General features: G+C 41.0%; 1 protein-coding gene across 2 annotated transcripts in view; it reads left to right on the forward strand.

Moving 5' to 3' along the window:
- The window catches only part of BRIP1 (BRCA1 interacting DNA helicase 1), a 561,638-nt gene that overhangs the window by 272,011 nt on the left and 275,322 nt on the right, over positions 1–14,305 (forward strand). For both annotated transcript variants that reach the window (XM_077482124.1, XM_077482125.1), the window contains exon 12: positions 12,297–12,462. In XM_077482124.1, the coding sequence (XP_077338250.1) occupies positions 12,297–12,462 (166 nt within the window). The remainder of the gene's footprint in view (positions 1–12,296; positions 12,463–14,305) is intronic.

Genomic DNA, 14,305 nt, shown 5'->3' on the forward strand with positions numbered 1-14,305 from the left:
GTAGGTTTAATTTATATGGTATGTACAGTTGTGCTCATAAGTTTACATACCCTGGCAGAATTTATTATTTCTTGCTCATTTGACTGAAGCCATTTATTATCATTAAGCTGCGTTTACTCTCTTTAAATCATAATCACAACAGAAACTACCCAAATTACTTGATCAAAGGTTTACATACCCTGGTGATTTTGGCCTGATAACATGCACACAAGTTGAGACAAAGGAGTTTCAATGGTGATGTTGGCTTGTAATAAGTGTGTGTGTATAAATGGTCAATGAGTTTCTGGACTCCTGACAGACCCTTACATCTTTCATCCAGTGCTGCACTGACATTTCTGGATTCTGAGTCATAGGGAAAGCAAAAGAATTGTCAAAGAATCTGCGGGATAAGGTAGTTGAACTGTACAAAAAAAACAGGAAAGGGATATAAAAAGATATAGAAGGAATTGAGAATGCCAATCAGCAGTGTTCAAACTCTAATAAAGAAGTGTAAAATGAGGGGTTCTGTTGAAACCAAACCACGGTCAGGTAGACCAACTAAAATTTCAGCCACAACTGCCAGGAAAATTGTTCGGGATGCAAAGAAAAAACCCATGAATAACTTCAGTGAAATACAGGACTCTCTGAAAACATGTATTGTGGCTGTTTCAAGATGCACAATTAGGGGGCACTTGAAGAAAGATGGGCTGCATGGTTGAGTCGCCAGAAGAAAGCCATTACTACGCAAATGCCACAAAGCATCCCGCTTGCAATATGTCAAACAGCACAGAGACAAGCCTCAAACCTTCTGGGACAAAGTCCTTGGGAGTGATGAGAGCAAAATGTAGCTTTTTGGCCACAACCATAAATTCTTCATTTGGAGAGGAGTCCACAAGGCCTATGATGAAAGGTACACCATTCCTACTGTCACGGAGGTGGATCAATGATGTTTTGGGGATGTGTGAGCTACAAAGGCACAGGAAATTAGGTCAAAATTTATGACAAGATGAATGCAGTATGTTATCAAAAAATACTGGAGGAACATTTGCATTCATCAGCCAGGAAGCTGCGCATGGCACGTACTTGGATATTCCAACATGACAATGACCCAAAACACAAGGCCAAGTCGATCTGTCATTGGCTACAGCAGAATAAATTGAAGGTTCTGGAGTGGCCACATCCATCCCCTGACCTTAATATCATTGAGCCACTGGGGGAGATCTGAAACGTGCAGTTCATGCAAGACAACCCAAGAATTTACAAGAACTGGAGGCTGAGAAGATAAAGGGCATCATCCACACATACCACAAAAGAATTCAAGCTGTCATTGATTTTAAAGGGGGCAATACATGGTATTAAGAACTGGGGTATGTAAACTTTTGATCAGGGTCATTTGTGAAGTTGCTGTTGTGATTATGATTTAAAAAGCGTAAACACCGTTGATTAATAATAAATGGCTTCAGCCAAACACTAACCATGAGTGAAAAAAGTTTGTTATTCATATTCTCTAAAAAATTGCCAAGAAATCATACATTCTGCCAGGGTATGTAAACTTATGAGCACAACTGTATGTGTATGTGTGTGTATATATATATATATATATATATATATATGCATATGTTTGTATATAGTTTAGTTTCCAATTTTCTCTTAATGCATATATACCTTGTGGTGGCCTTTTTTACAGGCCTAATGCCGTTGGAGTCTCTATGTGCTCCTCTGTGATGCACTAGATATCTCCAAAATGTCAATGTCCTGTAAACATTTGATCCGTTAATCTTTTATTGGTAGGATGCATATCATATCCGGTAAGGGTTTACTGAATTTGGTTTCCTGTCCTGTGCTCCTTTTGAATATATTTTATGTGTTTATTGTTTATATTAAAATGGTATATAGTACATATTGATTTTGTATGTTTCTAATACATTGTTCTCAACTAATAGTGACCATACATGCAGTACTTATCTCCTGAAGAAGCAATTGTATGGCGAAACATGTAGAGCAAGACATTACTGCTGTTCATCTATTATATGGTTATTGTATGGCGATAGCCTGATGATTTTATGTATAATTAAATTTGATGTTTTTATATATTTGTTGGCACCTTAAAAATACTATAATTTTTGCCTAATTTTAATACTTCAAAAATAATCGTTGTAGCTAATTTATTGCTTGAAATGTCTAGGTCTGGTCCTGGACACTCTCAGGCCAGAATTTTCCTTTTGGCTGTTCAATCTCAGTCCAAAAACTGCCTGGCTCTCTGCTTCTGTATTAACTTTGGGACTGATGGTAGCCTGAAAAGTTGGTCTGGTCTCTGGACAGACCAATTTGTTTGATGCAAAGGACCAGTCTATCTTTAGCTCTGGATTCGGGAAAGTCCTTTCTTCCTGTGTTTTTTTTTTTTAAATGATGTACACCAGTCTGTTGAGCTGGGGAGGCGTTCTGGGCATCTTGTCAGTTTGAGGACTTTAGGGGAATTTGTATGTGAACAATTATGGAGGAGCCAGAAGTTTCCCTGCTGCACCTTCTCATTTGTGTACTTTCCAGATGTGGACAATTGGTAGGCAGATTTCCTGAGCAAGCAACACCTGGACGCAAAAGAATGGTTCCTGCACCCCCAGGGGTATTCCGGACTTGTTTTGCAGGTGTGATATGTTGGATAAGGACCTCCTACCCCCAAGTATAGCAACAAACTGGAAGGGTTTGTAAGCAGATCCAGGGATTCCCTAGTGGAAGCAGTGAGTGCTCTGGTGGCATTAGTACAAGCTTATCTATGCATTCCATCCCTAAAAGCAATTTGTCTGCTCTGCAGGATTGACATTTCTGGTGATCCTTATTGTCTAGGACCAGCATAGGAAAATGTGGCACGCTGACCTAGTAAAGCCTCTGGCCTCTTTAATGGCACTGCCATATTGTCCAGATTTTTTGTTCCAAGGACAGATCCTACTACTCATTTACTGGCTTTAACATCATGACTTTTAAAGCCTAGGGTCTAAGGGAAAGGAACCCTGTGAACTTTTCTGTGGAACAAATCCTTCCTGCAGCTGGGTTTGAGCCTGTGGCTCTCAAGGGTCAGCTTTCTGTTTCCATTTTGTTTCAGAGACAATAAGCCATCTGTGCCTCATTGAGGAGATATACCTTCACATTCTGTCCCATAGCCAAAACAGGAAGTGAGGGGTAATTCCTGCAAATTAAGGGAATCCATTGGGGCCCCTCAGGTCACCAGAACTCATGTCTCCATTGGAAGATTTCCCCTCTATTGTTCTGGGGACAACCTAAAATTAGGGATTTTCTTTTACTTTCACTTTTGATGATAAGGATAAAGTAGTGAGACTAAATCTCTGTAATGGTGTAATAAAAAAGCTGACAGGTGTTCTAATACCTTTCCATTCTATCAACACTTTTTTTTTTTTTACCTTTTAGTTCTACTTTAACTAAGATCATAGGGCCCTATTTATAAACGGTTCAATTTTGAAATGTCAACCTTTTCATGGAAAATATTGATTCTAGCGCTTTTGCTTAGTTAAAAAAACGAATCTCTGAAATCAACTAATCTCTTGGAGTGTCTTGGTCTTGTCCTGTAACGAGTCCATCTAGCACCACACCCTTTTGCTTCCTTTGTCGGGAGTGCAAGGCTAACGATGACTTCATCAACAACGAATAGAAGAAAGCCAGCACTCAACTAGTCCTCAAGATTTTAGTGAGGTCATTTTGCTAGAGTAATATGCAAATTTGCAGAGTAAACCATAACGCACCAACGCTTTGTGGCTCCAGCAGCCCCTTTCTCATGGTGACAGACCACCTTGGTAAAGGGGTCTGTCATGACCCTGAAACATTGGTCTTTTATTAAGCCCTACACGTGTGAGTCATGTTATAGAGGCCTTCCTGATGAGTGGAAAGCTAGCTGAAGCCATTTTGTGATCATTTTTTTGTGAGTCAATGTATTTGTGTACAGTCCTGGGAAACCTTTGTGGTTATATGAATGGGCTTACCCTGCTTAATCCTAGGTTGTTTTTAGATGAATCTGTTTTATTAATATAAAAAAAAGTACAGAAGATCAAATCCCAGACAAGTTACAGAATACGTAAAGATTTACAATAAAAATAGCGCTATAGGTGGTCACCATAAAATATACTTTTGTATACAGAAAGATCAGCAAACAGTTTGCGCAGCAAATATTGCCTTCGCATAGGCCCAGGCAGAAATAATAGGCAGAGAAAAATGTTAAGTATATTGGGGAGAGAGGTCTCCATCCCCAGTAATGGTGTGCAAGACCCAGGCAGAGAGATCAAAATGATTGCTAACAAACTCGCAAAACTGCATAAGGTGGCACTAGATGTGTCCTAGGAAAAATGTAAACCTCTATATTAATCAAAGGAAAAGATGAAGAAAAATATAGTTTAGGGAAAAGGTACATTCCAACAGAGAGGTCGGGGGGGGGGGGGGGGGGGTAGAGAGGAGAGAGAGAAAATGGGTAATTGTATAGATCAGGGGTCTCCAAACTGCGGCCCGAGGTTCAGATGTGGCCCTTTGCCAGCCATTATCTGGCCCTTGGAGTACTATTCCTGCCAATAATGTGAGGCAATATTCCTCCTACTGACACCGATAATGGAGCACTATATCTTCCACTGATACCGATGATGAGGTAATATTACTCCCAATAATACCAATGATGGGGCATTACTCGTCCTACTGCCAGGGCTGGGCTCAGCCTACCTACTTTCAGAAAGCTGCCGAGAACGGCCGAGAGCTACCGAGCGCTGCCGAGATATACAGGACAGCCGCTCTGCATCTTAGCGATGCCATTTTTAAACGTCAAGGGTGCAATGCAGTGCAAGCCTGCAACGACACTGACAAGGCTGAAATGCAAGCCTCCAACGACACTGACAATGCTGCAATGCAAAGATGCAATGACACTGACAAGGCTGCAATGCAAGGCTGCAAATGGCACTGACAAGGCAAGCCTGCAATTCAAGGCTGCAAATGACACTGACAAGGCTGCAGATGGACACTGATAAGGCTGCATTGATGGGCATTTAAATATAATTTATTTTCCTTAAACCTTCCCTCCTAAAAGTTTTTTCCTTAAAATTCCCTCCTAAACTTGGGGTGCATGTTATACGCCGGCGCGTGTTATACGCCGATAAATACAGTACATTGTCTGATTCTGAACCAGTACTAAGAATTTAAGGGCTGACGCTTTGTCACGACAATTTTCCTCCACTTCCAAGATGGCGTCTGTTCCGGTTTCTGTGATTCCTCCTGATCGTATTCTGGCTACGGTTTGCTCCAGTTTCACTTCTTTGGGTGACAAAATTCTTGCTGCTCAGGTCCATGCTCCTGAGAAACCTTGTGACCGCTGCTTTGTGCCAGAGTCTCTGTACTGCCATGCTCCAGAGTTACCATTCTTCCAAGGCTGCTTTGAAGAATCTGCCCTGTGAAGAATCAACTATTTTGGGCCATTTCCCAACAATTCTGGTGGTCTAGTCTACGTGGTGATGTAACCGCTTTTGTTGCTGCCCGTTCGTGTGCTCAAAGTTATGCCGCGTACAAATGATCGAACATTCTGACAACAAAATCCATGGGCTTTTTCCTGACGGATGTTGGCTGAAACTTGTCTTGCATACACACTGTCACACAATGTTATCAGAAATTCCAAACGTCAAGAACGTGGTGACGTACGACGAGACGAGAAAAATTGAAGTTCAATAGCCACTGCGGCTCTTCTGCTTGTTTCCGAGCGCGCGTAGAACTTTGTGCGTTGGAATTGTGCACACACGATTGGTATTCCGACAATGGATTTTGTTGTCGGAAAATTTGAGATCCAGATCTCAAAATTTGTGTCGGAAATTCAGATGAAAAATATCCGATGCAGCCTACACACGGTCAGAATTTCAGACAAAAAGCTCCCATAGAACATTTTCCATCCCAAAATCCGACCGTGTGTATGTGGCATAAGACTCCACGACACCTTCCAGTGGGTCTCCTACAACCCATACCCAATGGAGAAAGGCCCTGGACCCACCTGTCTATTGATTTAATTGTGGAGTTACCCAAATACCAAGGCAACACAATTATCCTTATTGTGGTTGACCAGTTCTCGAAAATGTCCCATTGTATTCCACTTAAGTTGCCCACTTCTAAGGAACTGGCTTCTATTTTTGCTCGGGAGATCTTTCGCTTATATGGGCCACCCAAGGTGATTGTCTCGGACAGGGGTAGTCCGTTTGTGTCTCGGTTTTAGAGAGCCTTTTGTGCACAGGTGGGAATTCAGCTTGCATATTCCTTCGCATATCATCCGCAGCCAATCAGTCTTTGGAACAATTCCTACGTTGCTATATTTCTGACCATCATAACAATTAGTGAGACCGCTTACCGTTTGCTCAATATAGTGCTTTGAATTCTGCTTCCCGATTGTCCCCGTTTATGGCGAACTATGGTTTCCAATCTTCCATGTTGCCTGACTAATATTTTTTTGGAGCATCTCCCTGGTCTTCATTCCACTTGGGCACAACGCTTTGCGACATGCTGATGATAGGTACAGACTCCATGCTGACTGCAGACGCCTGCCTGTGCCTTCCTACCAGGTTGCGGACAGCATCTGGCTGTCATCTCGCAACCTTCGACTTCCCTCTCTGAAGTTTGAACCTCGTTTTATTGGGCCTTTCCATATTCTTTGCAGGATTAACCTAGTGGCTTACGCATTAGACCTTCCTTCTAATATGCGTATTTCAAATGTATTTCATGTCTCTTTATTAAAATCTTTGGTCTGCAACTGCTTTACCACCTCGATGCCTCGTCCTTACCCTGTACAGGTTGAGAACCATGTGGAGTATGAAGTATAGTCCATGGTTGACTCCCGTAGGTTCCGCTGGCGCATACAGTACCTAGTTCATTGTAAAGGGGAGGGTCTGAAGGAACGCTTTTGGGTCTCATCCTTGTGTCCTCCGTGATTTCCCTAGACTTTTCCCCTCAAGCCTGGTGGTTTTCCAAGGGGGAGGGGTTATTGAGGAGGGGGTATTGTCAGGGCTGGTCTCAGCCCTTTCTTCTCTAAGCTGACCGCTGTTGGCTAATTGCCAGCTCCTATCTCTCCACAGTGACTCACCTGTTGATATCCTGCTCATCAGTCCTGCCTACTTAAGCCGTCCAGCCCAGATGATCTCTGCCTCCGTCTTGGTCACATCTCTAGAGACATTTTCCTGTTAAAGACTTGCTTGGCTGACATTCCTTCTGGCTCCAGATCCTGCTGACTGTTCTACGCTCATCTCTGGCTCCCTGACATTTTGGCTTGTCTGACTATCAGTTCTGCTTTGTGAACTCTGGCTATGTTTTGACTATGTTAACTCTGTTTACTTTTTTTTATTATTATTAAACAAGTGTGATTTAACTATACTTCTGTCTCCGTCTGATTCATGGTTTCTGACACCTACTGGCCACAAACCCTAAGGCCATGTTTACGCTCACTGATGCTGGGCCCAATACCTTTTCCACTGGCCACAATCTTGGGCCCCTAAAGTCTCTGGTATAGATAAAGACCCCATCCCCACACATAGAGGGATCTAGTCGGGGTTAGTGTTTTGGACTTTGTTAGGGATCTTGTCATTCACAATTTTATGCTATATTTTGTAGTATTTTAGCCCAAAAGTGAGCTCCCATCTGTGTGACATTGAACCAGGGGATGTCAAACCTCTCCAACTCATATTTGGAATAGAAGAATTCATATCCTACAGAAAAGTAAGGCAGCGATTCCAGTAGGAAAGGGGTGCATATTTACGCACCTGTGCGGTGGAGGAGATGGCCATTTTGTGTAAATACAATTATTTTTTCTCAAGTGCTCAGGAGTAAGGTTTAGCTCCATGTCTCATCCCCTTTGGGGGTAGACCTGCTGAAGCAATAATTGATACAGGGTAGACATTGTGTGATCCAGTTTATCCTTCCAAAGGAGAAACTTTTTGAATCTGTTGGACGTCCTGATACTAGATGTGAGGTAGTCCAAGTAATGGACAAATTAGGAGCACTCCATCCATGCAGATTGTTTATTATGACAGGAAGGTAAGCATTGTGAAATAATGAACAGTTTGCCCTCCACCCCCAAAGGATTTGGTCAAGTGGAGGCCGATCCCCTCTCTGCCAAATTAAGGAAGAAGATTAAGCTGTAGCTGGGGTGAGTACATGGTTATCAAAGAATGGTATTGTGGGGCTAGGCGTTGTGGAGAGAAGCTCCTTGGTCAATTGGTATCCCACAAACTCAACAAAAGGGTAACAGGTCCTATTAAGGTGTATCCACATTGAGGTATTAACTATAGTCATCCTTATGCCACTCACCACAGTTGGGTGTTGTCACCGTAGCCAACCAATCTAGGCATACATAAAGGCCCAGGAAAAGACTACCCAGGAAAAAGCGACTACTATGGCAGCAAAGGGTCATATTCGGGACTAGTTGTTTAGTACAAAGATTTTATTTTCAAAAGATGAAAGCTAAAAGCATACACAAGGTCTGAATAAATTCATAACAACTTCACCGGTGCAACATCAATATTAAAAGCCACATCAGTGGTGGAAAATGAGAATGGACAAAGGACAAAAGGTCAAACACATGGTGATTGTCAGGCGAAGATTCACTACTGGTGTATGGATCACATATAGGGCAATTTACTGTCCTTTATAGGCCAGACATTGGAAAAGAAGAGCGCTGAGTGAACCAGCAAGGATAGTTCTTAATGATGAATCCTGTAGTCATTACTTCAAAGTTAGTACCCAGTTTTCTCATAAGGTGCTTCCCAATACTTAGACTTTTCAGCAATGTAATGGAGACCTAGGTATCTGGTGTTCCCTGTATTCCTGTGTTCATTAGCAGAGTAGATATAGCCTGCTGTGGCCGATCAGGCAATAATCAAGTTATTGAGTGGGTATGTATATTCATGGAGAGCCGCTGTTGTATGCAGGCAGGGAATCCAACAGTCCATCTAACAAATACCAGGCAACAATTCAGAGAAAATTACTAAACTCAGCTGTTCCTGTAGATAGCATTGGAAGATAAAAGTTTGTACATTGCCACATCCTGCAGAATTCAGATATTCACCGTTCGCTGCTGTGTTGATACTGAGCCACTGTTACACATCAATGGCAGTCTATGTCAAGGAGTGCCAGGAGTCAGCCGCTGCTGCAGTAAGGTAATCCGCGACGGTGGGCCATTCGGATCCAGTTATGGCCCGTTTCACCTGCCATTCCTAGTCCCCATTGGAGTGGAGCATGATTTTGGAATTAGTATCCCACACCTGTAGTGTAGCCACCGCCAGCGTTGGTAAAAGTTGTCCAGCAGGTTTTGCTGCAGGAGACGTACATAAAAGAGAATTTACAATAGGTGAAACAAGGCCTTCCTCAATAGTAACCCACTGTTTGTGGGGCCCATTATGAACAATATCTATGATCCTAATTAAGTAGGTGGCATGGAAATTTAAAGATACATTTGGTAGAGTCAATATACCTCTTTATTTCGGTGGAGACAGTACGGTTTTAGCAACCCTAGATTTATTCTTATTTTTTTTTTTTTTACACAAGATAAAGTTTGCTGCATTAATTTTGCGCTATGAGCCCCGGTGGTGGAGACATCGGAATGGCTTGTAAGGTATATAACAACTAAAGAATAATGTCTATTTTAATGATTTTTATGTGTCATAGCTATGAGAAATTTAGTTTTGTCATAGGTTTGTAAGCAGTTGCAGACAACGTGTGCTTGTGGCTCATTGTTCACTTCTACTAACATCTGCAGGTTATTAGGGATGAATATGCCAACGTATTTTATGGCCTTAGCCTACCAGTGGAAAGAGAAATTAAATTGAATAGAGAAAGCTCAGTAGGATGTAGAGAGATATTTCAGCCCTCTTAACCATCGTGACCTTAAAGCTACTCCTAAACTCTTTGAGTTCTCTTATAAAAGATAGAAGAGAAGTATGCAGGGAATGCTGTGTAAGGGCCTTTCTTGTCACCATCTTTATAAAGACAATGTCTGAGACAGGGCTAGGTAATTGGCCCTGGTCATTTGAGGGGGTGATAGAAATACTTTCTTTGAAGGGAGAAGGGGATATTGAAGGCTAATCCAGGTAGAAGGATCTTAGCGACATCCATGCTTAAGAGCTCACAGTGGCTGCCATAGTGTCGCAGTTGGGGCAAGGATTTCCATGGTCAGGATTAATAGAGAATCCATGCATGATGCAGTCTGTTCTTGCTCTTCGGTGTTTTCCCCTCCTTGGCTTTCTTCTAATGAAAGAAAAGAATCACATTCCTCAAGGAAAGTGTCAACACGTGCAATGCTTAGCACTGATGCAAATTCACTTGCATGTCCTGGCCACGACTCCCAACTGTGTGGTTTTTGAAGAAAACCCACCATGGTAGCCTTGAACTAGTGCATTTATAATTGAACATAAAGTGTCCATGTTCCTTCTAAATGCTCCGTGCTCAAAAGTATAAAGGTGGCCCAGTGCAAAAAAATAAATAAAATGCTTCTCACAAAAAAAAGCCTTTTACCAGCAGGAATGATCTCAAGTTATAGTTATATAGAGAGCATATGCACTTTATCTCCCCAGGATGGCCGACACTCTCACCATCAAGCATCCAGGTAGCTCAGTGACCTCATCAGTAAGATACAACAGTGGTGTCTCTCAGAGGATACCTGTTATGGAGAAATGCGTTGGGAAGAAATAAAATATGACATCCTTACACACGATTGTGCCCAATGGTTCAGCGGCCGTTCTTCTGTATACCACTTCTTTTCCTTTTACATATAAGCATATTTCCATTTATTAAAACAAGTTTCTTTGCAATATTGCACTATGTGGCTTCTACGTTTTTTGTGCCCAATATACATGGTTCCTGGAGATTCTTGTGTGGAGTTAAGTTCAAGGTGTGTATTCTTGTTGTGGAGACACTACTGTTGTATCTTGCTGAAGGGGTCACTGAGCTGCCTGGATGCTTAATGGTGAGAGCGTCTGCCATCCTGGGGTGTTAAAGTGCATATGATCTCTATAACTTATCACTGCTGTCTGGTAAGAGGCATTTTTTTCTTAGGTGCACTTTTTTATTTGCACTGGAGCATCTTTATACTTTTGAGCACGGAGCACTTGGAAGGCACATGGACACTTTGGGTTCATTTACTGAAGGAAAATAGACTGTGCACTTTGCAAAGTGCAGTTGCTCCCAAACAGGGGTCTCAATCTTTCCAAAGTTTGCTGTCCTTCAGACTTTGAGGGGGTGACTTTGCCCAGTAGAAGGAGAAAATTCTCTGGTGTCAGTGGTCATAATCAATGCCCTATCATTGGTATTAGTGGGAGGAAAAGTGTCCCATCATTGGTGTCAGTGGGAGGAATAGTGCCCCATCATTGGTGACTGTGAAGGATAGTGCCTCATGTCAGTGGGAGAAATAGTACCCCAGAATTGGTGTCAGTAGGAGTAATAATAACTCATATCAGTAAAAGAAATAGTGTCCCGTAGTTAGTGTCAGTGGGAGGAAGGATGCCCTTTGCTGCTGTCAGTGGGAGAAAAAGTGCCCCATTGTTGGTGTCAGTGGGAGGAAGAATGTGCCATTGCTGCTGTCAGTGGGAGGAAGAGTGCCCCATTGCTGCTGTTAGTGGGAGAAATAATGCCCCATCGGTGGTATCAGTGAGATGAATAATGCACCAAGGGCCTGATAAATGGCCACATCTGGCATTTGGACCGCAGTTTGGAGACCACTACTCTAGAACATAGTAAATGAGGTAAAGTTTCACTTTGGAAAGAATACCCAACCACGTACAAGGAAATTTTAAAAAAAAACAGCATTTATGCTTGCACATGATTGGATGATGGAAGTCAGTAGAGCTTCTGCTCATTTACTTTGCAAAGTGCACGGTCTGTTTGCCTTTAGTTAATCAACAGCTTTATGTTGTATTATAAATTCATTGGTAAGGGACTTTTAAACGTGATTATTTGATGCACTTTTAAATATTAATTTGTGATTTATCTGATTATATTAATTAAGGTTTCACTGATTTCCTACATGTATATTTTTTTTAATCATGTGCACCAATGTGTAATGTTTCAATCATGTATTGGTTTGTAAATCTGTCTTCACTTAAAGGGACAGCGCAATTGTTTTATTTACAGTGTTTTATTGGGACCAGTATTCAGGATTAAATTGCAGCAGTCCTATAGCCACAATTGACTTAGCACAATGTTTTATTATATACAAGTCCTGACTTTGCCACTGCAGAAGGTTTTTAAATTGTTAGTGTAGGCACTTCTTTATATGAGTGCAAGTAATCATATACTTATTTCTCCAGATTTGCAGAAGACTACAGAATTGCTCTGCAGCAATCGTACACATGGACAAACAGACAAGATGTTGCTGATGAAAATGGCTTCTTTGCAAGACCAAGAAATCGTAGAAGTGTCCGTCAGAAGACCTTGGTTTATACACTGAATTTCTGGTGTTTAAACCCTGCCGTGGTAACTTGCACTTAGATTCTGCTAATGCTTCAAGCTGTCTGCTTATACTTTTATTTTTATTTTTTGTTATTAAATGGTGATTCCAAAACACAAGTTTTGTGGACTTTTGTGTTAGTGGATGCTTTAATTGAAAAGCCACACGTAACACAGTTGCTGTAAAGCTATGATTCTTGTCTTTGATATTGCCTGTGCATTTGGTACTTGAAGAAAGTTGATAGGATGATTAGGACAAGGGACCTCTGTTGCTTTAATGGGCATTTTTCAAGCAACGGAATTGTTGAATAAATACACGTATACCAATATTGAAATGTATGAAACCTGTCTTGCCCAAACCCACCTTTTTTTTTTTTGGTACAATTTCTCTTTTATTATTTTAAATTTTTAACATAATATACAAAAATGCATTCAATATTTCTGAAATTGGATATTTTTTGAACATTTAGGGTAAAAATAACACCTATTCTACCAAAAAGACCTCTCCATCTACCTATATTTTATCAAATCTATATTACATCTCCAAGATTTAAAGCATCGTTTATTATAAGAATTTCTCCTATACTCCCCCCAACCCTGTGATATAATATAATATATTTCTAGATCCATTACTTATGTATCTACATTTGTATTAATAATGGTTTCTATCCTTCTCCCCAAATATATCTTGGGTATGGTATAATCTCCATACCAGTCTCTCTCTACTGTTAATCAAATCCTAACCTCAGAACTAACTAACATTTACACCATACATTCACCACAAGAAGAAAAAAAAAGAGGGGGGGGGGGGGGAGACTGATTGTATTTATAAATATTATGTGATTATTGCAGAGATTCTTCCCATTACTGCCATATTTTTGGGGTTTGTTTTATCGCCCAAACACTTTTTTGAATTGGTGTTCCAAAAGAGTACTCATTTCTTCATTGCATTTCAAAGTCAATTATGTTAGTCTATATAGAATGCAAGAGGGTTTAGGGACTTTAAATGAGGTGCATGATAACATGCCGCCTCCATCCCTAAATCAGAAATAAAAAAAGAAAGGTTGTTTGTTTTTTTTGGAACTTTGAGTGAGGCACAAGAGACATGGTAAGAGAAATTGTAAAATTGTTAACTGGCATATAAACGAAGCATTGAATGTGAGTATTTTTATCTATATACAAGGCGATGGCATACAGAAAATAATTCATGTATATACATGCACGCATGTGAAATTGCATATTATCCCATGGAAGTAACTAGTATAAAAAGCCAAATGCTTATTGAGTAATGGATACAAATGGGTTATAGGATACAATTGAATCACAGTTGAGGTCAAGCTATGTGTTGGGAACATGATGACATTGACGTGTTTCGTGGCCAGTTGCCACTCATCATTATTCTCTATTCTCTTTTGCGGCATATGCTTTCTTTCACTTTGCATCCATTACACTTTTCACATTTCCAGGCAGCAATGGCTGTTGGTTTCTTATCCATGATTATGTATGGGAGGAGCCCAGGGAGTGGCGGGTGTTACTTATACCCCCACTGGGAGTCTTGTTCACACTCTGACTTAACTAGTAACTATCCCTGCGATTTCCTCTCTATCATCAAGACTGCACATCTCTTTGTTTTTTTCAACCTTTCCCCTTTGGGGCATTTTTTACTTTTTCTTTTCTCTTTGTGATATGATTCCCTTCACTTTGTATCTACTATGCTTCACTTTTTCAGACAATAATGGGTATTGGTTTATAGTTCATGTACTATATATATATGCTGGTACTATCCACCCACATTGGTCTAATAACTCTACGGACATTTCAGAATTTTTTCACCTTTGCCTATTACGTTTGGAAGGTGCTCCTGGGGTGT

The sequence above is a fragment of the Lithobates pipiens genome, unplaced genomic scaffold, assembly GCF_037356315.1.
Source record: "Lithobates pipiens isolate NorthernLeopardFrog02 unplaced genomic scaffold, aLitPip1_a1.2 Scaffold_16, whole genome shotgun sequence".
In the NCBI taxonomy this organism is placed as follows: domain Eukaryota; kingdom Metazoa; phylum Chordata; class Amphibia; order Anura; family Ranidae; genus Lithobates; species Lithobates pipiens.